This window comes from Myotis daubentonii, chromosome 5 (genome assembly GCF_963259705.1).
Source record: "Myotis daubentonii chromosome 5, mMyoDau2.1, whole genome shotgun sequence".
Lineage (NCBI taxonomy): Eukaryota > Metazoa > Chordata > Mammalia > Chiroptera > Vespertilionidae > Myotis > Myotis daubentonii.
Window position 1 is genome coordinate 31304088 of NC_081844.1, and position 27803 is coordinate 31331890.

At 52.6% G+C, this 27803-nt stretch overlaps 1 protein-coding gene across 1 annotated transcript; it reads right to left on the bottom strand.

The window, feature by feature from the left end:
• Positions 1 to 64: 64 nt before the first annotated feature.
• ANKRD24 (ankyrin repeat domain 24) lies at positions 65 to 27803 on the bottom strand. The gene is made up of 22 exons (XM_059697148.1): positions 27374 to 27803; positions 25457 to 25528; positions 16643 to 16729; positions 16401 to 16531; positions 16231 to 16319; positions 15195 to 15259; positions 14617 to 14674; positions 13058 to 13128; positions 12754 to 12860; positions 12434 to 12621; positions 11917 to 11945; positions 11262 to 11342; positions 11016 to 11123; positions 9327 to 9371; positions 9140 to 9238; positions 7977 to 8049; positions 7643 to 7761; positions 5955 to 7472; positions 3547 to 3714; positions 933 to 1058; positions 468 to 533; positions 65 to 366 (listed from the first exon to the last, which is right to left on the bottom strand). The coding sequence occupies exons 1-22, from the start codon at positions 27617 to 27619 to the stop codon at positions 289 to 291; spliced, it is 3624 nt and encodes a 1207-aa protein (XP_059553131.1). The 5' UTR covers positions 27620 to 27803; the 3' UTR covers positions 65 to 288.

Below are 27803 nucleotides of genomic sequence, written 5' to 3' on the forward strand. Positions count from 1 at the left end.
GGTGCCTCACTCTCCTCACCCTGATCGGGGCCCCCCCTCCCCAGCAATCAGGCCACACATGTCCTCTGCTCAGTGAGCTTTATTCCTGGGCTGGTGTCTGGCAACAGGGCATGAGCCAGGGAACTCAGATTCCCTGATTTGGGGGAGGGAAGGCATGGCCAGGGCCTGAGAAATGGACACCCAGGGACAGTCGGGCCGGAGCCAGGCCGATCCCCACGTCCGGAGGCCAGTGCGTGGGCCCAGCTCGCTCCGTGCAGGTCCCAGCAAGCAGGGTCCGCGTGCCGGGGCTTAGCGTCCCTGAGCCTGGAGCCTCTGCATCTGCAGGATCTGGCTCAGAATCCGCTGCACATCTTCATCCATCTGGCCCTGCGGGGGGACAGAGGGGAGCCTGGGCGCCTGCCACGGTACAGACGGGGCAACGGGGGCCAGAGAGCAGCCGGGGGATGGCAGCGCCAGGGCTGGCTCACCTGGATGGCGTGGAGGAGGTGGCTCCGGTACAAGGCCACCACTGCGCTGTGCTCCCTGGCAGCGTCCTGTGGATGTGGGCATGGGCGCTCAGCAAAGCAAGACACCCCAAGGTGCCACAGTGCCCCCTGCGGACCCTCAGCCCCTATGTCGATGGCATGGACCAGTGAGACGGTGCCAGTTGACAAAATGCTGCAATGTTTCCCTCCCGTGCCTGGCACGTGTACCCCAGGCGCCTGCGTGCCCCCAGCCCTCTCCTGAGGTCCTCCCATGCCTGGCACGTGTGCCCCAGGCGCCTGCGTGCCCCCAGCCCTCTCCTGGGGTCCTCCCATGCCTGGCACGTGTGCCCCAGGCACCTGCGTGCCCCCAGCCCTCTCCTGGGGTCCTCCCATGCCTGGCACGTGTGCCCCAGGCGCCTGCGTGCCCCAGCCCTCTCCGGGGTCTCTGCGGCCCGGTGCGGCTCTCACCTCCAGCTGCCCCTGCAGTGCCTCCACCTGGCCGCGGAGGGCCTCCACCTCGGAGCTGCCCGGGACTGCTGGCTGGTCCTTCAGCGCCTCCTTAAGACTGAAGACCTCCTTGGAGAGCTCTGTGATCTGGGGTGGTGGTGGGGGGGTCACCCTGGTGACCCGGAGCTCAGGGCTGGGCAGCAGGGGTGAGAGAGGTGGGACAGAGGCTTGCGAGGGAAGGTCACATCCTAGGCTCTAGAGCAGCGGTTCTCAACCTGTGGGTCGCGACCCCTTTGGAGGTCGAATGACCCTTTCACAGGGGTCGCCTAAGACCATCCTGCATATCAGATATTTACATTACAATTCATAACAGTAGCAACATTACAGTTATGAAGTAGCAACGAAAATACTTTTATGGTTGGGTCACCACATGAGGAGCTGTATTTAAAGGGCCAGAAGGTTGAGAACCACTGCTCTAGAGGCTAGCAAACTGGCCCTCAGGCTAAGAATGGTTGTCATCGTTTTATTTTTTTTAATTTTTTAAATTTTATTTTATTCATTTTTACAGAGAGGAAGGGAGAGAGAGAGTTAGAAACATCGATGAGAGAGAAACATCGATCAGCTGCCTCCTGCACATCACCCACTGGCGATGTGCCTGCAACCCAGGTACATGCCCTTGACCGGAATCGAACCTGGGACCCCTCAGTCCGCAGGCCGACGCTCCATCCACTGAGCCAAACCGGTTTCAGCAAGAATGGTTGTCATCGTTTTAAATGGCTGGATTAAAAGTAAAAAAGAGAATGCTATTTTCCAACACGTGAAAATTAGGTAAAATTCACACTTCCGTGTTCATACATAAAATTGAATTGGTGCATGGCCACGCCCATTCGTATTCATGTCACCTATGGCTTCTCCTGAGCCCAAAACACTGCCTCTCGGGTCCGTTACAGTAAATGTTTGCGGACCCTGCCACACCCCTCCTGGAGTCTGGAAAGGGAAGGCTGGTGGAACAGGGAGGGAAGCCGGTGTGGCTGTCAGACAGCCCGGGGTTGGGTCCCTCTCTATCCCTTTCTCTAAGGAGATCTTGGGAAGACGACTCAACCCCTCTGAGCCCAGTTTCCTCATCTGCAAAGAGAATCATGGTTCCCACCAGTTCACTGATTCTGAACAGTGAGTAAGTGTAAACTGCTGGGCAAAGAGCAGGCACTCAATAATGCTAAACTTCATCATTATTCCTACGGATAGAGGTTCTCATCAGAGGCCATGCTGCCCCCAGAGGACACCTATGGCTTCTCCTGCAATGAGAATGTCTGGGGTGCTCCTGGCATCAAGTGGGTGGGGCCAGGGCTGCTGCTCAACAACCCACAGTGCCCAAGACAGCCCCCCACAAAGAGTGACCTGCCCCTTAATGCCACTAGTGCTGAGAAAGAGAAACTCTGATACAAATAAAGCATAATCCCTACTACAGCTTTATCTTCATTTTACAGATGTGAAAACTAGGCTCAGAGAGGTCAAGGGACTTATCCAAGGTCACACAGCAAGTCCTATCTGGGTGACTCTTTGCACTAAAGCCCTTGGGGCTCTGAGGGTCACATTCACTGTCCAGTGACATGCTGTGTAATTTTGAGTCATTCACTTTGTATCTCAGCACCTCAGTTTACTCATCTGGAAGATGAAGATAAAAACGCTTTCTGGCTCTTAGGGTTGTGAGATTAAAAGTGACGGTGTGTGAAAACAGCTCAGTAATAACCAGAGGCCCTGTTATCATTCTTACTATTTAAGAAAAGAACTTGGGAACTTGGGGTTGAGCCCTGGAAGAACCACTGCACAGCTGTGTGACTGTGGCCAAGTGGCTTCATCTCTCTGTGCCTCAGTTTCCTCAAATGGGACAATAAAAACAGCGATCTTATTGGAACTTAATGCGAGGATTAAATGCATTGATCCAGCCCTAACTGGTTTGGCTCAGTGGATAGAGCGTCGGCCTGCAGACCCAGGGGTCCCAGGTTCGATTCCAGTCAAGGGCATGTACCTTGGTTGCGGGCACATCCCCAGTGGGAGGTGTGCAGGAGGCAGCTGATCGAAGTTTCTCTCTCATCGAGATTGCTAACTCTCTATCCCTCTCCCTTCCTCTCTGTAAAAAAACAATAAAATATATTTTTAAAAAAATAGCCCTGACCGGTTTGCTCAGTGGATAGAGCATCAGCCTGTGAACTGAAAGGTCCCAGGTTCGATTCCGGTCAAGGGCATGTACCTTGGCTGCCGGCACATCCCCAGTAGGAGATGTGCAGGAGGCAGCTGATCGAGGTTTCTCTCTCATCGATGCTTCTAACTCTCTATCCCTTTCCCTACCTCTCTGTAAAAAACTAATAAAATATATTAAAAAATAAATGCATTGATCCATATTGAATGCACAGCACAGCGCCTGACATGCAATAAGCAGCTAATAAATGTTACTGTGGAAGTAATTAGTAATCTGTAGCCTGTGTGTCCGAGTTGTCCCCTTCCTTCTCTATCTCAGTCTCCTCTCTGGAAAATGGGCTCATTTCCCAGAACCCTTTCAGGGGGACATTCTTAGATGCCCCCCAATCTCTGCTGGGTGGGGACCTCCAACGAAGCACAGGAAAAGGAGACCCACCTTCTTGTCCTTCTCTCTGGCCCTGTCCAGGGCCTCCTGGGCGCGGCTCTGGGCCTGGCGGGCCTTCTCAGCCTCCGTGCGCAGCCCTCGCAGCTGCTGCTCTGCCGTGGCCAGCTGGGCCTCAGCTGCGTGCCGTTCGCTCTTCATGAATAGGGCCTCACGCTGCACCTGCGGCCCAAGCCCACGTGTGACCCTGAGGACACTTGGACCCCAAAAATGCCTGAACCCCAGACTTCCTCTGACCCTCTATTTTGTCCTGAGGACCTTCAAGCCCATTTTGACCTTGAGGAGTTTGATTCAGGGAAGTCCCAACTCCACAGGGCATGATAAACATTCTGACCCTGCCAAAGACCTCTGATCTGCTAGCTGTGTGGCCTTAGACAAGGGACTTAACCTCTCTGTGCCTCAGATTCCTCATATGTGAAATGAAAATAATAACAGCTCCCCACTTCATAGGGTGGTTGTGAGCATAAAATGAGCCAGTGCATGGAATACAATTAGAACCGTGTCTGGCACACATAAGTGCTATATTCGAGTTGGTGGTATTATTACCACTAATGTTCTTTTCTCTGCTAGTGGTTGAAGGTTTGTAGATTTCTTACAAAATGAAAGAAAACTAGAAGAATTTGGATGAAAAGCAAACAGATGTTCAAAAGTTGATGACTGCATTTTCACAAAAATATCAAGATCAGAGCAATGTGAGATTTGCAAAAATCGATCCTAGAGAAAACACTGACCTTTATAGAAATAACAGCTCCAGGGAAAAGTGAATAATAACTAGATGTTTCAATTAGTATAGATTGGTACACATTAACTATTTAAATAAATCCTAAACCGATTGATAAATCAAATCAGACTTGTAAAGTTTACCCAAAAAAGAAGTGATCACAAGGAAGGTAAAATTGCAAAGACATCCATAAAGATGGTTATACTTAGGTTGGACTGTGACCAAGGGTTTAACTGGTTTAAAAGAGGGATTTCTTCTGGCTGATGTGGCTCAGCGGTTGAGCATTGTCCCATGAACCAAGAGGTCACTGGTTGAATTCCTGGTCAGGGCACATGCCCGGGTTGCAGACTCAATCCCCAGAAGGGGCCGTGCAGGAGGCAGCTGATCAATGATGTTTTTCTCTCATCAATGTTTCTATCTCTCTATCCCTTTCCCTTCCTCTCTCTCTGAAAAGCAATAAATGGGGAAAATAAATTTAAAAAGAGGGTGATCGCCCTGGCCGGTTTGGCTCAGTGGATAGAGCATCGGCTTGTGGATGAAGGGCCCCAGGTTTGATTCTAGTCAAGGGCACATGCCAGGTTGCAGGCTTGATCCCCAGTAGGGGGCATGCAAGAGGCAGCCGATCAATGGTTCTCATCATTGATGTTTCTATCTATCTCTCCCTCTCCCTTCCTCACTGAAATAAATAAAAAAATATTTTTTTAAAAAAAGAGGTTGTTCTTGGAGAAAGAATAATTCTGCCTGTCATTTACAGATTGCTTGTACCATCACTGTCCTAAGTAGCTAACATAAATTAAACCACTTAATTTCCATATGAGGACTAGGAATAATTATCTCCGTTATACGGGTGCGTTAACAGAAGCTCAGAGAGGAAAATGCTTTCCTGACAAGTAATGAATGTAGCTTCTCATTTACATATTTGTTAAAACAGTTCCTAGTTTTGTTTAATTTAAGAAAAAAGATGGAGTCCACCATCAGGGACAAAATGAATAACAAACAAACAAAAAACTCAGCATAAAAATCTACTGGATTACAAATTAGATTAAAAATCCCTGTGCACGAGTTCCTCCTCCAGAAGGGGTTAAAGCATCAAAATGACCATAAGATAAAATGACAATCTCAAAAGAGCCAGTTGGAGAAAAAAAACAACATAGGGTCATTCTGACCAGCAGAGAAAATGGACGTTTGGTAAAAACATCAGGGTAAAACCTCCAACTCACTGCTTGCAAAAACTATGAGTAAACATTGATCCCCACCTCACACCATACACACAATTAGAGCCAAAGCATAAACAGGATTGTGAAACAAAAACAATAAAGATGCTGGCAGAAAACACAGGAGAATTTCTCCATGACTTCAGGATAGAAGCAGGTTTTATAAAAAGATTGCAAAAAGTGGTAACTATTAGGAAAAAAAGATAGGGTCGAAATAGCCAAAAGGATTTAAAGAAGAAAACAGAAACAAAACAAAAGAAGAGAGAGAGAGAAAAAAAAGGAAGAAGAAAAGGCAAGTTGAAACATCCAGGAGGTCAGAATAGCCACAGGGTCAAAGGTTGACCCAGAAACACTGGCAGGTTCTAGTGTCTATAGGATTGAAATCTATGGGATTGAAACATCCTTTGGCTGCAGGGTCAAAACAGATGGCTGCTGGGTGTGCCTGGGAGGGGCTCGGCCATGCTCACCTGGAAGACCTCAGCACTGGTCTTTTCGTGGCGGCGTCCCAGTTCCTCCAGCTGCCCCTGCAGCCGGGCCACGTCGGCCTGGAGTGCGCCCACTATGCGCTCGTGCTCCAAGCGGGACACACTGCCCACTCGCTCCCGCTCTAGCTCTGCCCGCAGCCGGGCAGCCTCCTTGCCCGTGGCCACCACCTCCTGCTCCAGGCTGGCCGCCCGGCCCCGCAGCTCAAGGGCCTCCTCCTGCAGCCGGTGGTGCTCCGAGGCTGGCACTGCGGACTGGCGGAGCACCTCGGAGGCCTCGCGCAGCTCTGCCAGGCCCCGCCGAGCCTCCTCGCAGGCCTCGGCCAGCTCAGCAGCCCGGGCCTCTGCGGCTTCCCGCGCTTGGCTCAGCTCGGCGGCAGCTGCCCGCTGTTGCTCCTCAGTGGCCGTGGAAGTGGCCAGCTGCTCCCGTAGCACCTCCAGCTCCCGGATTTGCTCCAGCCTCACCTCCTCCCGCTGGGCCAGCTCTGCCCGCAGGCCCCGAGCCTCCTCCTCGGCCAGCAGCCTGGCCGCTCGGGCCTCGTCCAGCCAGGCCAAGGTGGCCTCCAGCTCCCGGAGGCGAGAGTCCCGGTCTCGGAGGTCCTCCCGGGCCTGCTCCAGGGCTGCCCGCAGTTGGACCATGTCACCACTGCCACCACCAACAGCCTCACCACCCCGCTCCGCCGGCCGGTCGGCCTCAGCCTCCGTGGCCTCCCACTTGCCACGGGCTGCCTCCAGCTCGGTGGCTGCCTCCCGCTCCCGCTGCCACAGGGCCTCCTCCAAGCCACGAATCCTAGTCTCCAGTTCGGTTTGCAGCTTTTCCGAGGCCTCGGCAGCACCAGGGTGTAGGACGGGGCCAGTGGGGACGCTAGGGGTGGTGGCCTCCACTCCCGTGGCCTCCACATTTGTGGTCTCTGTGCCTCTGAGCTCTCCTTCCACTTCACTCACTCCATTGGCCTTCATTTCTGGTTCCTCTGCTTTCATATTTGTGGCCTCTGCTCCCGTGGCCTGTGTTTCCAGGTTTCCTCCTCCTCCTAGAGCGTTCGTTTCTGTGGCCTCAGCCCCTGTGGCCTTTGTTTCCAAAGCCTCGGCTCCCGCGCCCTCTGTTTCCGTGGCCTGACTGTCCGTGGGTTTAGTTTCCATGACCTCGGTCCCTGTGGATGCTGCTTCCAAAGTCCTGGCTTCAGTGGTTCCAGCTTCTGCAGCCTCATCATCTGTGGCCTCAGCTCCATTCACTTTTGTTTCTGAAGCCACGATGCCATCAATCTCCATTTCCGTTGGGCCATTTTGGGTGGTCTTGGCTCCTGTGTCCTTGTGCTCCCCAGGGGCTCCCTTCTCTTCTCTGGGGGTCCCCTGTACTTCCTGCTGCTCCAGCACCCTCACAGCCTCAGCATGCTGCCTGCGCAGCTGGTCCAACTCAGCCCGGAGCGAGTCATAGAGGGCCAGAGGGACGACCTCGGCTGATCCATTTGCCTCCATTTCATCCTTCTCAAAGTTCTCCAGGATCTGGAGGTGGGAGTGGGGGTGAGAGGGAACCAGTGGCAGCTGAAGTGGCCGTGGGGGCACACGGCAGTCTTGCCACCTTCCCTGCCCATGGACTCAGCCACGTGCCCATCCCAACCCCCTCAGATCTGTCCCCGGCCCAGAGCCCCTCTACCAGGCCTTGGTTTCCCCACCTGAACCTTCTCCATCAGCTCCTGGTTCTGTCTGGTGAGCGTGGCCACCTGTTCCCGCAATGAGGCCAAGAGCTCCTGGGCTGACGGGCTTAACTGCTTGGAGAGCAACGTCTCGGCCCCTGGCAGCGAAACAGAGTCAGACCCGGGGGTCCCAAACCGCAGGGGATGGAAGCTGGGGTGCTTGGGGGCCCCCGGGGCATGTGAAATAAATAACAACTGAGGGCCAACCTTCCTTTCAGCTTCAAACTCCATGCCTGTGGGCAGAAGCTCTGTCTCCTGGGACCCCAGGGACCAGGTGGTGGGGTGCACGGGGGAAGGACAAGCAGGGGCTCACCTGGAAAGTCGGGCAGCTCACCCTCCTCATCCTGCAGCGTGGCCACGTCATAGCTGGTGTTCTCCCGCTCATTCTGAAAGGGGCCCAATGTCTGTCTTGGGGTCCTGCCCTCCCACCCCAAGGAACCCCCAGGAATCTAGAGTGGACAGAAATGTTCATGGGGCCGAAACCGGTTTGGCTCAGTGGATAGAGCGTCGGCCTGCGGACTGAAGGGTCCCAGGTTCGATTCCGGTCAAGGGCATGTACCTGGGTTGCGGGCACATCCCCAGTAGGAGATGTGCAAGAGGCAGCTAATCGATGTTTCTCTCTCATCGATGTTTCTAACTCTCTATCTCTCTCCCTTCCTTTCTGTAAAAAATCAATAAAATATATTTTAAAAAAAGAAAAAAAAAAAGAAATGTTCATGGATTTATTTGACCCCACAAGCATCAAACTGGCTGTGTTTGGCCCACAAGTATAGAGTGCCTACTGTGTGCCCGGGACGATGCTGGCCTCCCAGGAAAATTAGCAAATGGCCCAATCACTGCCCAAGTGTGTGACCATAACCCCAATGACTGGGGTTGTATGTGCAGCCTGGACACCTGGGACTGGGAGGGGGACAGTGGGTCCATCCTGGCAAGGGTGTGAGGTTGTGGGTCTGCAGTGAGCACATGTGTGCATGTGTGTGTGTGTGCCCTGTGTGCAGTGGCCCTTGCCTCACCTGTGTGAGTTCCTGTGACGGTGTGATTCTGCACCTGTGTTTTAGTCTGTTGTGTGTGTGTGGTTGCATTCTGAATGTGTATATGAATGTTTGTGTAATCATGTATTTTGAGAAATGTGTGTTTATATGTATTTGGGGGGTGTCATCTGCGTATATGATTAAATGAGAAGTGTTTGCTGTATGCACATATTTGTGATGTGTGTGTGATTGTGCTTTCATGGATTTGTTTGTTGTCTGTTTGCCTGTTATATCACATGTATATGAGCGTGGCTGTCCATCTCTTGTGTATGTGAGTGTGTGTGATTGTGTGTTTTGGGAAGTGTCTTTTATGTGTGTGTTAGCTGTATGTGATTGTGTTTGTATGTTTGTTGTGTGTGTGTTTGCATGTGTGTGAGACTGTATATTAGTGTGGTTGCCATGCAACTGATTGAGAGGCCCTGCCCACACTCTCCACCCCGCCTACCTCCAGCAGGGACAGGCGGCTCTGCAAACTCTCCACCTCCCGTCCCAGACTCTCCTTCTCCTCCTGCTTCTCTGCCAGCAGCTGCTGTAGCTCTTGCACCTGGAGGAAGGTGGTGGCGGCTCAGCGGGTCTCCAGGAAGAAACACTGGGCAGCTGGGTGGCCGGCTCTCCCCCGACCTTCCACCTACCTGTCTCTCCAGGCTGTGCAGGGAGCTGGCCTCCGCCTCTGGCAGCTTATGAAACAAGTGGGGACAGGACTTGGATCTGGGCTGGGGGCATTCCTGGCCCACCTCCTGCTAGTAGCCCTCTGTCCCAACCACAGACATCTGCTGTGCATCTACTGCACACCCAGCACTGCTCTACCCGCTCACTCATTACTAAGTACTTACTGAGTGCCTTCTTTGTGCCAGACCCCATTTTTGGCCACTAATTCACTCACTCATTCACTCACCCATTCACTCACCAATTCAATATCTGTCCATCCTCTAAATATTTATCAAGCATCTACTGTGAGCCAGGCACCATTACCTATGCCTTCCTTCGTGAGCTTACCATCGAATGGGTAAACATGAATAAAACATATAGTATGTCCAATAACAGTAAGTGCTTTACATAAAAATAAAGGGCCCTGGCTGGTGTGGCTCAGGTTGTTGGGTATTGTCCCGTGCACCAAAAGGTTTCTGGTTCGATTCCAGAACAGAGCACATGCCAGGGTTTCAAGCTCCTTCCCCAGTAGGAGGGCGTGCAGGAAGCAGCTGATTGCTCTTTCTCTCTCCCCCTCCCTCCTCTCTCTCTAAAAAAATATATTAAAATAATAATAATATATATATATTTTTTAAAGTAAAGTGAACTGAGAAGCAACAGAAGAGTGTTACAATCCTATATAATACAGAGCTAATATGCAAATGGTCATCATGCCCTCACGCCCTCACACCATCATGCCTAACTGCTCAGACACTCAACACTGGGGAGAGAGGAATGGGGACCAGTCAGGCACAAATGAGCTCTCGAGAGAGGAATGGGGACCAGTCAGGCACAAATGAGCTCTCGAGAGAGGAATGGGGACCAGCCAGGCTGTGGCCTGGGAGAGGACAAGCTGCACACCCCATGGTCCCCGCGGTCCTGGGCGCCTGTGGCTGCGGCCTGGGCAAAGCTGCCCGCCCATGGTCCCCAGCGGCTGTGACTGGCCCGGGCGAAGCCGCCCCGGGTCCTGGGTGCCTGCAGCTGGCCAGGGGGAGGGAAGCCCAGGTCCCAGGTGCCTGCGACCGGCCAGAGGAGGGAATCCTGGGTCCTGGGTGTGGGGTGAGGCAGAGGCGGTTAGGGGCAATCAAGTCAGCAGGGGAGCAGTTAGGGGTGATCAGGCCGGTAGGGGAGCAGTTAAGGGCAATCAGGCAGACAGGCAGAGGTGGTTAGGGGCGATCAGGCAGGCAGGCAGGCAGGCAGGCGAGCGGTTAGGAGCCAGCGGTCCCAGATTGCGAGAGGCAGTCGGACATCCCCCAAGGGGTCCCACATTGGAGAGGGTGCAGGCTCCAGGCTGAGGGACGCCCCCCTCCCCCGCATGAATTTCATGCACCGGGCCTCTAGTTTTAAATAAGGTGGGCAGGGAAAGGATCTTTGAGCAAAAACCTGAAAGAGGGAAAGGAGGGAGGCTGGAGAGATCTGAGAGGGGTGTTGTAAGCAAAGGGCACAGCACATGCAAAGGCCCTGAGGCAGGATTGTGCCTGGTGAGTTGGAGGAGCAGTGAGGAGGCCCAGGAGGCTAGAGCAGAGTGATCAGGGGGAGAGGGGGAGGAGGTAAGGCTGGGGAGGTAGGAGCATTCTTCCCCTCAGAATTGCACCCCACCCCAGGCTCAGCCCCAGGCCTGTGTTCCTCCTTACCTCCTGCTTCCTCCGTTCCTTGTGCTGCTCCAAGCCCCGGATCTTCTGAAGCAGGCGGCCCTTCTCCTGTCGCAGCCGCACAATCTCCTCATAGGCATCTCGATCATCCTGTTCCCCCGAACCCAGGACCCCTCACTTTTGCTTGAGGCTCAAGGGCTGTCCCGTCCTGTATTTGGGCAGGAGCTTCCTCCCCCCACTCCCACCCCTGAGGGCCCCCTTCTTCTCCACGGCCAGGGCATCTCTCACCGGCATCGGGGTGCTGGTGGGAGGCTGAGGTGCCTTCCGCTTCTTGGGAGCCCCCCGCTTCTCATGGCTGGACACAGAGTTCTGGTGGGAGGGAGGAGGTGCACATGGGAGACCTGCTAGCCTCCCACCAGGTAAGTCAGCCCACTGAACTCTGCCCTCACATCCCGTGTGACCCTGCCTGTCTGGTCCTCACTTATCCAGCATCAAAGGGGATGAGACCATGTTCCCCGAGAGTTCCAGATCTTTCGCTCTACTTTCTGCTCAGCTCCGTGCCTCAGGACTTGGCCCACCTGGACCAACTGTCTCCAAGCGATCCTTCCCTGGAGCTGAGGTGCTGCAACCCGGGAGAGGGGAAGGGAAGACCTGCTCCTTCCCTGACTGCATCAGCCCTCACCAACCTCGCTGTCCTCCCCACCCCCCCAGCCCCAGGATCTGACCTCATCCCCACAACGCCTCAGCCAGTTCTGGGCCTCAGCCAGTTCTGGGCATTACGCTGCGGGTGATGCTGTCACTTGGTGGCAAGGGTCCTGACAGGTCCTCCTGAGTCAGAACCCCGGGGCAGGGGCCCACCTCGTCCTTCTCTCCCCACAGAGCTTAGGGTGAGGGAGGCAGTGAGCACAGGGAGGGGGGCTCGGTCAGTGCTTAGAGACCGTACCTGAGACGATGCCTCCCCCGAGTCTTCCTCTAGGAGGGCGGGGAGAAAGAAAAGCAGGGTCAGGCTGGGTGTTCCCGGACTCCGCCCCCCACCCTCGGAAGGGCATTAGTGAACCCAGGGGACTTGTGCCGAGGAGGGGGAGCTCCTGATTGCCCAAGCACCAGAACTTTTAAGTTGGGAACCAACCACGCTGGCAGAACGCTGAGGGGCCTTGAAACTCTCAAAAAGAGAGGACAGTGGCATCTCCAGGATGGAGCAAGTGGGACACCAATTCTTAGAAAAGGCGAAGACCCAAGAATATAGATGACCCAGGAAAGCAGGGTGGACCCCTAGACTATTCTAAAAGCTCTGGTGCTCCTTGAAACTGTCCTGATTAGGATCAGGGAAGCCAAGAAACCTCCTATAATGCAGCACACAGGGATACCTTAAAACTATTCATAGGAGGAAGAGAGAGCGGTAGCAAGAAACTGCCTAGAAGGGGGGTGCCCGAAATTGCTTACAGGCGGGGCTTGCATACCGCTGGGTGGTGAGGGGCGCTGGGCCGCCTCCTGCAGGAGGTGCAGGATAAGTTTGTCCCCTGCCAGGGTGCCATAGTGAGCAGCGTCCTGGCCCAGTGCGTCGGTGATGCCTGGCTGGGCCCCGCCCTGCAGCAGCACCTCCACGGTCTCAGGGTTAGCCCCCTCACAGGCCAGCATGAGGGCTGTCCTACCAGGAGAAGGGGCTACTGAGAGGGTAAGGACATCCTCAAACCCTCCCCGCCTTCAACGCCAGCCTGGGTTGAAGGAGCATGCCACCAAGATCCCCCCAACCAGACACCTTAAGAGGAGGGAGGCTCACCTGCCCTGCAGGTCCTGGTCGTTGACGGCAGCCCCCTGCTGCAGGAGGAGGCGGCACAGGTCGGTGTGACACATCTGAGCTGCTATGATGAGGGGCGTTGTACCCAACTGGTGGGAGTTAGGGGAGGAATGAGACGTCAGAGGCTGGCCCTGGGAGGTGGGGGAGCCCCTGTGTAACTGCCCCTGAGCGTCACCTGAAACGTTCCCACACTTTTCAAAGGCTGCCTGCCTGCCTGCGAAGCTACCACTTGGTGGCAGCATGAGTCAAGCACAGTATCTTTCCCCTAAAGATCCCAGAGGCTCACCCGATCCCGGGGATTCAGATGTGCCTTGAAGGAGCAGAGCATTTCTGAGCAAGAGATGCAGCCACCAGCCGCTGGAGAGAGAGAAGAGGATGGGGGGTAGTTAGGGCAAAGCTTAGACATCTCCTGGGAGCCTTTTGTCTGGGTGTGATTATCTTTATTTCATGAGGAATTCCCACCTCCCCCGAAAGGTCAGTAACCAAGGTATGAATCCCATTTTACAGTTGAGGAAACTGAGGCCCAACCAGGTCCATGGTCATTCAGGGGGGTCGGAGGCAGAGCCACGATTAGGACCCAGGTCTGCTAGCTCCCGGTCCCAAGCTCTCTCTACCTTCCATTGTGGCTCTCCCTGAAGGTAGAACTCGGGGCTGATTTTCATGTCTTTGTCCTCTTTGATTCACCTAGCATTGATTGTGCACCGACTAGGTGCCAAACCCTCTGTACAGAGAGTGTTACTGTTTACCAGAGGGATCGGGTCTCAGCTGAGGTGTGGCAGGCTTCTTGAGGTTTAATCTGAGTTGTGAGGGTTTTTTTTTAATTTTAAAAATATATCTTTATTGATTTCAGAGAAGAAGGGAGAGGGAGAGAGAGAGAAACATCAATGATGAGAAAGAATCACTGACCGGCTGCCTCCTGCACGCCCCTCCCCCCCTCCACACACACACACTCCCACTGGGGATCGAACCTGCAACCCAGGCATGTGTCCTTGACCGGAATTGAACCCAGAACCCTTCAGTCCACAGGCCGACACTCTATCCACTGAGTCACGCCAGCGAGGGCCTGAGCTGTGAGTTTTGAAGGTGAAAGGGGGAGGCAGCGGATACCGCATGGGCAAGGTCTTAAGGTGGAAGCTGGTAAGGCTGACGTGGAGGAAGGTATGGCTGTCGAAGGTATGGCTGTCGAAGGTATGGCTGTCCGGAGCCTCAAAAAGGGAAGGGAGGGCGGGCTTTCTGCTGGGAGGTGTCTCTGGACAAGTCAACATGCTGTGATACCTGCTGTGTGCCCAAGGGAGTAAGGATTTTGTTTGCTGCTATAATCCTAATGCTTAGGACAGAACCTGGTGCATAGCAGGTTCTCTAGCAATATTTACTGAATGAAAAAAACCAACGAGCTTCCATAGTGTGACCAAAGGCATGGCCGCCGCTAGGTGGCAGCATACTCCAACTACAGGGACCTAGAAAGTAAACTCTAAAGCAGACGCAAATTTATTCTGTGACGGACATTTTGGATTTGATGAGTTAAAAGGCTGCCTGGGCCTTCGGCCTTCCTGAGACCCCCTAAGCGTTCCTCCAAGGAAATCACACTCTGGTCATCCCCCGTCAGGACTGGCATGCAGGAGGCTGTGCTTTGGGGTCAGATGGCTTGGGTCCTCCCAACTATTTGCGGGTGAACCTCAGTCCCCTTGTCTGTCCAATGGGGTCACCACGGCTCAAAGAGTTGCTAAGACCCAGTGCTGACACACAGTAGGTGCTCAGGAAGGAAGAAAGAGAAGGCAGGCAGCTCCCCAGGGAACTGGGTAGAATTACCCCCACGCCTAGCAGGCCAAGCTGGGCTGCACCCACCTGCATGATGCAAGGCCGTCCACCCACTGCTGTCCACAATGTCCACCACGCAGGATGCCTGGTGAGGGGGGAACAGGTCACTTGAGGAGCCAATCCTCGTTGTTTCTGGTTTCTATAGGAACTGCCCCTCCTTGGCTCTGCTATTTCACTCTCCTTGCTTCACCCCCTTCTCCCCTCCCAGTTACCTGCTCGGTGGAGCCTGTCTCATGGGCCTCTGAGTAACTCTTTATTATAAAAATTTGTGAGAAAAAGGGAATAGCTAGGATCTCAGACGCAGCTGGGGGTTTGGGGAGTGGATGGGAGCTCTAAGAGTACTGGTGGCCAAGAAAGTACCTAAGGTTTGGGAGAAACTGGGGCTCAGGAAATATCTGATATTGGGAATGTATCTTGTAGGAAGTATCTTGACACTCGGGGAATATCCAGTTATCGAAGGAGTAGCTCAGGAGTAAAAGAGGCCAAGGAATATCTAGGATTCAGGGAATATATGGGGGTTCAGGGAATTGCTGTAACTCAGGAATAATCAGGGCATGGGAGTATCTGGGCATTCAGGGAGTATCTGAGATAAGAAAGGAAATGACCTGGAGCAGTTGCTTCAAACACTGTGGCTGCCCATACTTGGCAGCCAGGTGGAGGGCATTGTAACCTGAAAGGAAGAGAGGATTTACTAGGGCTCCAGATACTCAAGAAGCTCTGACTGCTCCCCAAACTGGGTCAAGTATTTGTGATGACTCAGTTTCCCTGTATCTACCAAGTCCCCAAACCCAGGTATTTCTCAAAACCATGCTACTCCCTGTGGTCAGACTCTCCAAGCCTTAACTAGTCTATGTCCCAGACAATCTCATCTTAGTTACACTCCACACCCACCCACTCCTCAAGCCCTACTGCCCCAGCTACTTCCCATATCCCTAGCCACTCTACATGCTCAGCTACAGTGAAGCACCATCTATGCCCCTCAGAATCCACAGTTGTTCTGTATGTCCCACCTAATCCATCTACCCTTGCTATCACATGTGCCAGCTATGTCCCTGCCATGATACTCTACAAATCCGCAGTTACTCTACACATCCTGGCACAATGCCTGTTGCTGGAAGCTTCAGACATGACTATGCTCCATGCCTAGTTACTCCCTGAGCCCCAACTACTCCTTTTGGCTGTGAAGTATATCTCAGTTTTCCCCTCAGGTCCCTAGTTAAGTCATAAACTCAGAATTTCCTTTTGTTCCAGCTATTCCCAGAGCTCCAGCTACCTATAAACCCCAGATACTCCACACACTCAGATACTCCCTCCAAATTTAGTTATTATTCTCATGCCCTCAGCTACATCTCAAGCTCATATGCTCCTCTGTCCCAACTACTTCCTCTGATTCAACCACTACCTGAGTCCCAGCTACTCCTCCTCTACAAGTTAACTCACCTTGCTTGATGATAGCCATGGTCCCTGTCCTTGGGCACCGGTAGCCTGGCATGCCCCCGTGACTCCCTGTGGACACTAAAGGGAACCCCTCCCCCCTTTTCAGCAAGACACTAAGGACATGAGGCAGGGCCGGGCTGGACCCCCAAGCGGAGCACCTGGTCTGAGTTCCTCCTCCCTCCCCTGGGGCCTGGTGCGCAGTACCTGCCCCGTCTGTGCTCATGACGTTGGCGCCGTGTGCCAGCATCACCTCCAGACAGCTGGCTGCACCCCTCATAGCTGCCAGGTGGAATCTGGAGGTCAGAGGTGAGGGGTAAGCAGCAGGGTGGCCACCCCTCAGCCATCATACCCCCGCCCCGGGCATGGGCACTCACGCGGACTTGCCCTCAGGGTCCAGCTTCGTGGGCACCAGACCCTTGCGCACGATGAGGGAGGCCACCCGGGCGGCATCATTGCTCTCCACGGCCTGCAGCAGCCGCTCATCACTTTTGCCCCAGTCCTGGCTCTGTGGGGCACACCCAGGGGATGATGGGGCTGGGCAGCCACCGCCCCCTCCCCCTCCCCCCTCCCCCTGGCAGGGGCTCTGGGCTCTCACCACCCGCCCCTGGGCACTTGCCTGGCGTCTGACCCGGGCTGCCGGCTTCGGGATGGGACAGGGACCACAGGGCGGGCAGGAGCCAAGGTCGGTGGGGCTGAGCCGCAGCTGTGGGGGGAGGTGGTCTCGGTGGGAGTCTGAGACAGGGTCCTCCAAGCCTGTGCCTCCCAGCACCTGTCCCTAGGCCCATCGCCCCGACGGTTCATCCAATACGCGGTGCCAGCGCCCCCCACTAAGCCATCCCAGATAAGCCCCCAGCGTCTTTCCCCAAACTGCCCCCCATGCCCGGACCCCAGTCTGTCCCTTAGTGAACAGCCATCTTCCCAACATCACGCTGTCAAACTGATCCACACATCTTTCCAAACTACCCTCAGAAGTCCTCCCATCGGAACCCCTAAAATGTCCCTTTAAATGTCCCTCATAACCATCCTTTGCCATTTATCCTTCTAGCACTACCCCTGAAATACCACAATTGTCACCCAAATGTCCTCCAAGATCTGTTCCCCAAAACCATAGCCTGAAATGCATTCCAAAATGTCTCCCCAAAGTTCCTGACGTGTTTTCCAAAACTGTCCCCCCAAATGACCCCATCATCTGTCCCAAAAATATCCTCTACAAAATCTCTCAAATGTCCTCTGAAATTGTTCCTCAAATGTCAATCTTTTCCCAAAAATGGTCCCCCAAAATAGCATCCAAATTATCTCCCCAAATGAACCCATCTGAAAATGTTCTCTGAAACTGTCCCTTCAAATGCCCTCTCAATTATCCTGTGTTCCTATCTGTCCTCAAAGTCCCCATCTGTCTTCCCAAAAGCCTCATCCATCCCCCACCTCTGCCCCCTCCCAGCTCATCCTCCCCGGGTCTGGGGGTGGGGGGTCTAGGCCCCTGTGTGATCAGGCCCCCATGGTCAGGGGGTGGGGAGGGGCGGGCAGGGGGGAGAGTTAGGACCCGAGTCCCTGGCTCCAGGCCCCGCCCCCGGCCTACCGCAGAGGAGGTGGCGGCGCACAGACACAGCTGCTTCATGGCACCCTCGCCCTCAGCCAGAGGGGCCGGAGGGAGGGGCAGGCACGGCCAGAGCTCCGGGATCTGGCCCAGTGGGGGGGCCAAACCCAGCACCGCCCCTTCCTCCCCGCCTTACCCGCTTGCTTGCCCTCCTCCTGGTGTCCTCTCTCTCAATGTGGGGGGGGGGGGCGGGGGGGCGGGGCAGGGAGGGGGCTGGGCTGGGCGGGGGGGGGGCTGGGAGGGGTGGGGTGGGCGGGGAGGGGTGACCTGACCTGATCGCCCTGAGGAGATGTAGCCAAGGGGCTCGGCTCCCTCTTCCCTGCAGCTGCCCACTGTCTCCCCCAGGAACTGCCTCCTGTGTGCTCTCCACCTCCTTCAAGCTGGCCGGGGCTGGCAGGAGACTCTTGGCCTGAGCCCTGGACAGACAGAGCCTCCCACTGCCGCCCTGACAGCCCAGCTCACTCATCAATTCATGCATTCACTCACCCGTCATTCATTCACTGACTCATTCACTCACTCAACCCCCAGTGGGGATCAGCAGCTTGATCAACCTGAATTTGAACCCAGGGCCTCACTTCCTGCACCGCCACATGTACCATGTGACTCCACTAAGACACTTACCTGCTTTGGACTTTACTTTCCTCATCTGGGGAATGGGTTCCAGAATAAACAGTAGCTACTGCAGAGGGTTATTGGAGGACCACATGAGATACTATATGCGAGGCACTCAGCACAGTGCACGACAGATAGTACATGTGCCATAAATGTGGGGCACTCATCAAAAAAGGTGTGGCTGGGCCTGTGTGCATGCTAATGCTGAGTCCTGGGGGTGGAGGACAGAGCGGTGCTTAGTCTGAAAGACAGAGAAGACACAGCCTTTGGCTCTAACTCCAAGGGGCTGGCTTGTCCAGAGAAGAGCCTGAAATGGATCTCCTGGCTCAGGCCTCAGGTTTCCTCCTGGAAGGCCCCCACGGTGAGCCAGGGGCATGCCGTCCCCCTGGGGGCCCAAGCCAAGTTTTGGCATCATCTGACCCCTCTCTCACTGCACACCCAGGCCACCAGCCAACCCCACGGATGTCAACTATGTTCAAGTCCACCCCTTCCCGCTGGTGGTCCAGCCCCATCACCAAGGTTCTATTTGGACTTCCAGCTTTTATCCCGATCCCCTTTCCTTGTCTACCAGCTTCCTAAAGCCTTCATCAGATCTCCTCTTTCTCTCTCCTGCTCCAAAGCCTCTCACGGTCTTCCCCTCCCACCCCCCAAGGTGTCTTTTTAAAATTATTTCTATTTTTAAAAAATATTTAAAGAAAAACGATTTTAAATATAATAATGTTACATGCAATCCAGCAATCTCACTTGCATAAAATGCAGACTGCTCACAGGCCCAGGGAGTCCTGTGGCAGGATCTGCACACAGTGATGATCCTCAGCCAAACCCCACCCCGGCCTGGTCTGTCAGGCTCAAGGGCTCAGAATGGATTTTACACTTATAAATGATTGGGGGGAAAGAAAAAGAATAATATTTCGTGACACGTGAAAATTGTGTGAAATTTACATTTCAGGGTCCATAAATAAAGTTTTATTGGGACAGAGCCACACCCATCCATTAAAGACGGCCATGGCTGCCCCCAAGCTGCAATGGCAGAATTGAGGCCGGAGGGCCCAAGAAGCCAAAAATATTTACTGTCTGGCCCTGAACAGGAAAAATGTGCCCACCCCTGTTCTAAACACCCCGCCCCTTGTCAGGTGCCTGAGCGCATCTCCCCCTACGTTATTTCCCCTGGCCCAGCCTCCTTTCCAGGCGCCACCCGCCCCTCTGGCCCACGTGGCTGATTCCTGTACCACTGTCTGCACTGGAAGCCACTCCTTCAGACAGCCTGCTCTGACCACCCTGTCACTCTCTAGCCCTTTCGTAGGGTGTATTTCTCCTTCATTGCTCTTGTCACCATCTGATGTCATACTGTGTACCTTTCTGAAAACATGGTTTCTTTTTCTTTTTTCTTCTTCCATTCTGTTTCTTCTTGGCCTCTCCCCTAGAAAGTCATTCCCAGGGATGTTGGTCCATCTTGGTTACTGCTGTATCCCTAGCAGGTACTGGTGACAGATTTTGCAGGGCCCAGTGCCAAGGGAAAATATTATTACGAATTTCAAGGTAAGCCTAGCCGGTTTGTTTAGTGGTTAGAGCATCAGTCCACAGACCGAAGGGTCTCAGGTTTGATTTCCTGGTCAGGGGCACATACCTTGGTTGAGGCTTGGTCCCTGGCACTAGTTGGGGTTCGTGTGGGAAGGAGCCAATCAATGTTTCTCTCATATCGATGTTTCTCTCTACCTCTCTCCTCCTTTCCACTCTCTTAAAATCAACAGAAAAAATATCCTCGGGTGAGGATTAACAATAACAACAAAAAATTTCAAGATAAGCCGAAACCGGTTTGGCTCAGTGGATGGAGCGTCGGCTTGCGGACTGGGGGGTCCCAGGTTCGATTCCGGTCGGGGGCATGTGCCTGGGTTGCGGGCACATCCCCAGTGGGAGACGTGCAGGAGGCAGCTGATCGATGTTTCTCTCTCATTGATGTTTCTAACTTTCTGTCTCTCTCCCTTCCTCTCTGTAAAAAATCAATAAAAAAAAAAAAATAAATATTAAAAAAAAAATTTCAAGATAAGCCCGGCCTGTGTAGCTCAGTGGTTGAGCATTGACCTATGAACAGGAGGTTCAATCAGTCAGGGCACATGCCCAGGTTGCCAGCTCAGTCCCCAGTAGGGGGTGTGCAGGAGGCAGCTGGTCAATGATTCTCTCTCATCATGGATGTTTCTATCTCTCTCCCTCTCCCTTCTCTGAAATCAATAAAAATATATTTAGAAAAAAGAATTTCAAGGTAAGGGGTGGGTGGAGGTGGAGGACGATATAAGAGGGATAAATGGTGATGGAGGGAAAAATAAAATAAAGAGAAAAAAATAGCCCCAGCTGGTTTGGCTCGGTGGATACAGCGTCGGCCTACAGACTGAAAGGTCCCAGGTTCAATTCTAGTCAAGGGCACAGGCCGGGTTATGGGCTCAATCCCCATTAGGGGGTGTACAGGAGGCAGCCAATCAATGATTCTCTCTCATCATTGATGTTTCTATCTCTCCCTTCCTCCTGAAATCAGTAAAAAACATATATATATATATTTTTTTTTTTAAGAAAAAGATGACTATGTTTAAATAATAATTTCAGGATAGTGAGAACAGAGCATTAAACCACATAAGAACCTAAACAGGGCCTGACACACAGTACGTGCTTAATAAATGTTTGTTGAATAAATATGAGAGAAAGAAAGAGAGAGATTGGTTTTCCAGGAAGCATTAAGGCAGGGGTCCTCAAACTTTTTAAACAGGGGGCCAGTTCACTGTCCCTCAGACCGTTGGAGGGCCGGACTATAGTTTAAAAAAAAAACTATGAACAAATTCCTATGCACTTCTTATTTTGAAGTAAAAAAACAAAACGGGAACAAATACAATATTTGTATTTGCATGTGGCCCACGGGCCGTAGTTTGAGGACCCCTGCATTAAGGCATTGGGAGTCTATGAATCTCTAACACCCCAATCTTCTTTCTTGTGGGATTTTCCAAAACCTGAAATAAGGGCAGCAGGTCGGTGGGAGACCAGGCCCAGTTAACTCCTATTTGATGGATGGGAACACCGAGGCGCAGAGAGGGCTGGGCAAGGCCCAGCTCAAGTATTGCCACCTGCTGGGGCCCTGAAGAAAAGGCTGGTATTAGAGGGAGCAGAATGGAGCGGGAGGCAGCAGAGAAGGACTGGAGCAAAGGTGTGAGGGCTGGACCGTGTGTGCTGAGAAGAGAGGAATAAAGGTCCGCAGAGACTTGAGGTGGGATCTCTGCAGTCACGGGTGTTTGCTTTCTTCCCTCGGGGAGCTGAACAAAGGCTGAACCTGACTCCTGCTGCCTGCTGAGAAACTGGAGCCGGGGCGGAAGGAGAGATGGCAGATGCCTGGTGTGTGTGTTGGGGGGGGGGGGGGAATGGAGGACAAGCTACTCCCCCAGGCCTCCCAGCTGCTGCTACAGCTCCAGTTCCCCCAGCCCAACCCCGGCGCCTCCCTGCTCAGAGCAAACACTATTCCCACCCCCCAGACACCCAGAGACCCCCCTACCCAATTGGACATTTTAACACCCTCCCGTCCCCGTTCTCTCCCCCTTGACTTTGTGCCACACACCTATCAAAACACACCCATGCCCTGAATTAGGAGTCTTTTTTATTTGGTTGCACAAAACTTTTTGAAAGACTTTATTTCAAAATAAGTCTGCTTTTGAAATTAAAGTTATTTGTTTGGTTTAACTACTGGCGACAACTTCTCAGAAATTCTAATGTGAAAAATTCAAGTTAGGAATCGATTCCAAACTGGAGGTAAAAATTTAGGGTCATTCCGCAGTACATGAAACTGAGCTTATGTCATGTTTTGTAGGTTAATGAGTCATTTATTATTTTCTCTCTATTTCTCTCTCTCTCTCTTCTTTTCAATCAATGCACTTGCCCCCCGCCCCCCCCCCCCCCAAAAAAAGCCAAGATCATGTTCACAGCAACACAGCCTGGGAGAAGGAAGTCTGGTGCCTCAGTTCCAAGCTGTGTGACCTTGGGCAAATTCCTAAACCTTTCTGGGCCTCCATGCCTCATATATAAAATGGGGATAGTGAAAGCTACCATTTCATTAAGAGAATTAAATGCACTAACATCAGAAAAAATACATGGTAAGATATTTATAGCATCTGAATACAAATAAAATAAAATGAATTCAATAATACTCAATTAAAAATGAATAATAAAATTAAAATTAATTAAAAATGAAAAGCAATGTTAAAATCAATAAATAAAACAAAATAAGCTGAAAAAACTGAGGGAACCCACAGAATGGGTGGCAACAAATCCAAAATCACCCAGCTTGTCCAGGGCAGGATTCTAACCCAGAGCCACCTGACTTGGAAACCAGGATTGCGGCCCTGCCTCCGTTTTCTGGCTTTCAAGGACTCCTCTGGCTGGGCCCTCTCTGCCCTCAGCACCCCCTTATGTTCTCTGCTCCAGCCAGAGGAGCCTGCTTATAATCCAGTGGTTCTCAACCTTCTGGCCCTTTAAATACAGTTCCTCATGCTGTGACCCAACCATAAAATTATTTTCGTTGCTACTTCATAACTGTAATGTTGCTACTGTTATGAATCGTAATGTAAATATCTGATATGCAGGATGGTCTTAGGAGACCCCTGTGAAAGGGTCGTTCGACCGCCAAAGGGGTCGCGACCCACAGGTTGAGAACCGCTGTTATAATCCCGTATGTCCCTAAATCAACCAGGCCCGGTCTAGCCTTTACCAGTGGTTCTCAACCTTGGCTGCACATTAGAATCACCTGGGAATCTTTTTTAAATCCTGATTTCTGGGCCTCATCCTCCAGAAATTATTTCTTTGTTACTAATATTGTGGCCCCACCCCCATAACAAAGAAATAATTTCCGGAGGATGAGGCCCAGAAATCAGGATTTTAAAAAGATTCCCAGGTGATTCTAAATGTGCAGCCAAGATTGAGAACCACTGCTCTAAACCTTTGCCCATGCTGGTCCCCATCCTTCTTCCAGGTTCCTCTCCAGCGCTGCCTCCTCCAGGCAGCCTCTCTGATTGCTCTGAGCTATGCCTGCCGATAGAAGGCCCTATCACTTGGTGGAAAGTCAGGCACATGTGTGTTTGAACCTCATGCTACCACTTGGCTTTGTGTGCTCTGTGACTGGCAGAGGGGAGGTAACCTCTCTGGGCCTGGTTTCTTCGTGCTGTAAGTGCTAAGTCACGCCTGACCAAGGTCAGCACAAAGGGGCACTCTGACTCTACATGCAAATCCTCACTGAGGTCTCTTAATCTACGCCCTGGGCTGGCCCCCACATTGGCAGGAACTGGGGGGCAGGAGGGGGTGGGGATGACTGAAGAAGCAGCATTTCCCTCTGGAGGTACACAGTCCAAGATATAGTTTCAAGCCCTGGCTGGTTTGGCTCACTGGATAGAGCGTCAGCCTGAGGACTGAAGGGTCCTCGGTTTGATTCTGGTCAAGGACACGTACCTCCACTGCAGGCTCGATCCCCGGCCCTGGTTGGGGTGCATGCAGGAGGCAACCAATCGATGTTTTTCTCTCTCTGTCTCTCCCCCTCCCTTCCACTCTCTCTAAAAATCAATGGGAGGAAAAAATTAATGGAAAAATATTCTCCGGTGAGGATTGAAAAAAAAGCTAGCTTTAAGGGAAGCCAGCTGAACCCCACCTCAGGGCCTTTGCACTGGTTATTCCCTTTGCCTGAAATGCAGTTCCCTCAGGTAAACACACAAGTCCCTCCTTCTTTCCCTTCTGGTCTTTGCTCTAATATCAGCTTCTTGGAAAGGCTTTTGCTGACAACGGGTTTAAAGGTGCAACCTAGCCCCGGCCGGGTAGCTGAGTTGGTTAGAGCATTGTCCTGATACGCCAAGGTTGCAGATTCGATGGGTCAGGGCACACATAAGAATCAACCAATGCATGCATGAACAAGTGGAACAAATCAATGTTCCTCTCTCTCTTTCTCTCTCTCTAAAAAAAGTATTTTCAAAATAAAAATAAAATTGCAGCTCAGTTTCAATTGACTGTCTCCCTAGAGGCCTACACTCCAATCCCCTTTCCTTACTTTCTTTGTCTCAATGGCACAAAATATGCCTTTCCACTCATTTATCTTGTTTCGTGTTCATCTTCCCCACCCAGCTGTTAGCGCCTGATGACAGAGATTTCTGTCTGCTCTATTCATTGCTGTTTGTTCTATGCCCAAACAGTGCCTGATGCAAATGTTTGCTGAATAGATAGTCAAAAGCAAGAGATCTGGTGAACACACAATATACAAATGAGGAATTATAGAATTGTACACCTAAAACCTATATAATTTTATTAGCCAATGTCACCTCAATAAGTTCAATAAATTTTTTCCCCAAGGAAAAAATTTATCATGTAAAATACTGACAATTAAATGTGATTTGAAAAAGTACCTAATATGTGACAGTAAAAATATGTAGATAATGACAGCATTGTTGATTTTAATCCTCATCTGAGTAGATGCTTAGAGAGAAGAAAATGAGAGAGAGAGAGGGAGGAAAGGAGAGAGAGAGAGAGAGAGAGAGAGAGAGAGAGAGAGAGAGACCCGGACATCAAACCCACCACCCAGCTATGTGCCTTGACCTGGAATCAAACTGGCAACCTTTCAATGCCCAGGACGACACTTAACCAATTGAACCTCGCCGACTGGGCTGAATTGTATTTTTTCCTCAATTAAATTCCTTGACTGTGAAGTTGCTCTGATGTATGAAAACTATAAAAAATTTGCCTACTAAAAACAAAAAAAGAGATCAAGGTCCCCAAGAAAGTGAGTCCTCAGAAAATCAAGTGGTCACTGTAGCTGGGGAGAACAGAGATCTCCTGGAAGACGTGTTATTGGAGCCAAATCAGAAGGGATGGGAAGGGTGTGGGAGGCAACAATTCTGGGAGTGGGCATTCCAGGTGGAGGAGCAGCTTAGGCAAAGGCGTGGTGGCTGGAAAGCTTGAGCAGGAGACCGTGAGGACATCGTGACAGCAGGGGGCAGTAGAGAGGAAATTAAGGGGTAAACTGGCGCCGGTGGGAGGTGAGGAACTATGGAAGAGTTTTGAACAGGGAGGACCCTGGTCCTATGGAAGCGGCCAGAAGAATCTGCTGGGCAGAGGATAACGGCCCAAAGGCCCAGTGCATCTTCAGCCAGGCTTGGGGGACAGCCACCTGAGAGTGGGGGACAGCATGCAGCTCAGTGGCCTCAGACTTACCTCTGTCTTCTTAAATCGAGCCCGGAGAGTCTTCATGGCCAGCACACAAGGCTTCTCCGCAACCCAGGCCCCCTGGGAAAGGACGGGGGAAGGGGATCAGTCTTGGTGAGCAGGAGGGTCAGCAGCCTTCCCCTCCTCAGAAGGACCACTTCCTCCTTCCTGCGCCACCCTGGCCCCTTGAGCAGGACACAGACATGCCCCATCTCCTAACTGCCGTGAGTCCTTCAGCTGGGCATTTGCCCCAAGTTTCACATCTCTCACCCTTAAATTAAGGAAGACATCCCCTCTTGACCAACTCATGGTTAGTTTTCAGTGAGGCCTGTAGCATTGGGTCAGCAAACAGTAGGGGCTCCAAAATGCACTTTGCCACTATTTCCTGCAGCCCAAGAAGATCAGGTTTTTTCTGGTCTCCAAGCTTTTGACTGTGCAGTTATTTCTACCTAAAATGTTCCTTTCTTTATTCCGTCTCTGGTGAACTCCTATTCATCCGATGCAGCCCAGATTCAAAATCCCATGTTCTGATTGATCAGTTTTGCCTCTCACGAGTAGGCAGAGCTCTAACTCACCAAATTTGGTTCCTTCAGCCCTGCCTGGGTCTCTTCTAACCCAGCCCTGGCTCCATGAGCTCAGTGTCTGGGCTAATTCTATCATAGAATTCTGAATAGTTAGGGGCTCTTTGGGGGCCAGGCCCAGAGCGGAGGCTCTTAGCACAGAGGCATGTTTCTTGGAGAGTCAGAGAGAACATCTTCGCAGCGAAATCCCCTTTTACCAGCCTGGCTTCCACACAACTGAAGGCATGGAGGAAAGTCACCCACAGGGGGTGGAGGTCTGGGTCGATGGTTATGTGCATGCATATGCTCACACAAGCAGGAGGCATGTGTGTGCATGCATGCCTGTGCACCTTGGCCTGTTCTGTGTTCCATGCATGTGCAGGAATAGGCAGGTCAGACAGGTATGCCTCGAGGGGATGTTTTGCTAGATGTGGGGCTCGGGACCCCTTCCTATGTCTGAGATTTCTGTGAAGGTGTGTCTTTCACCCCACCCCCACCCCCCCGCCAATCCATGCTTAAATCCATCTCCCCATCCACCTGTGCATCCATCTTCCTACCTCAGGACTTGTATATCCCCCCACCAACTCACCCGCCCAACTCATCTTCTCGTGGTCCTTCAAGCACCTTCCAACCATGCTTCATTCTCCATCCATCACCCACCCCCTATCCATCTACCCATCCATCACCCACGCACCCATCTACCCACCCACCCATGTATGCACTCACCTAAACATCCAAAACCCACCCACCCATCTACTCATTCATCCATCGTCCATCCACCCTACACTGACTTATCAACTTACCATCTAACCATCCATCCACCCTTCTATAAATCCATTCACCCACTCATCCATCTAGTGCCCATCCGTTCATTCACCTCTGCAATTTATTCCATTCACTCAATGTACCCCTTTTGCTCACCACCCACCCCATCCTTTTCTTTACCCCTGTCTGAAGGACTCAATCACACCCAGAGAAGAGTGTAATGAGACACCCACAGAGCGGAGTCCACAGGTTGCTTGAGCAGGTGGGAATCTGTGGGCTTGGGGGAGGGGGAAGTGCCCGCATCTAGGGAGCCGCTTCCCGGAAGAGGCGATGATATAAAAGCAGGGCCTGAAGGCCAGACAGGACACTAAGCAGCAGGAAAGGAGGGTACATACCCGAGACTAGACGGACGGAGGCTGAGAAGTGGGAGGCGCATGCACCCACAAGTGCGTGTCTGTCAAGGTGCCTGGGTAGTCCCTCGGTGTGGCTGGGATATATTCCGGCCCCTCCTTTCTCCCACATGCTAGGGCCCAGGGGCCAGGAACCTGAGGTCCTAACGGGGCCCCCATCCCAGGCCTCCCTTCTCTCCTTCCTCTCCTACCTCCTGCAGTCCCAGCGACTCCAGCACCAGGCCACTGTGTTCACTGCTGGCTCCGGTTACCGGCTCCCTGCGGGGCCACCCGCGAGCACCAGCAACACTGTGCACTCGGCTCTGACACCCGATCAGCTGAGCGGGCCGCAGCCCCAGGGGGCCGGGGACGAGCTGAGGGAGGAGGCAGGTTGGCAGCGGGGCTGCCCGTTGGCCAGCGGGATCTAGTGGGAAGACACCCACGTTCTTCCCTATCATCACTGGCCCTAGTTCAGTTTCTGGAATGAGCTACTCTCTTCCTCTCCTCCCAGCCTTTGCACTTGCTGTTCCCTCTGCCAGGAGCGCTCTTTCTGTGCCCCATGTCACCCCCAACTGGATCGTTCTCCCCCTCTCACCTCTGCTCACTCTTCAGATCTTGGCTATGACATCCCCTCCCCCAGGA

What these genes read in the sequence shown, in the direction of transcription:
- ANKRD24 (XM_059697148.1), bottom strand. Translation starts at nt 27,619, where the DNA reads ATGATAGGGAAGAACGTGGGTGTCTTCCCACTAGATCCCGCTGGCCAA. An exon ending in AGGAACGGAGGAAGCAGGAG is followed by an intron (nt 9,372 to 11,015) that starts GTAAGGAGGAAC and finishes TTGTTTCATAAG; the next exon opens with CTGCCAGAGGCGGAGGCCAG. An exon ending in ACCTCCTCCACGCCATCCAG is followed by an intron (nt 367 to 467) that starts GTGAGCCAGCCC and finishes GTCCCCCCGCAG; the next exon opens with GGCCAGATGGATGAAGATGT.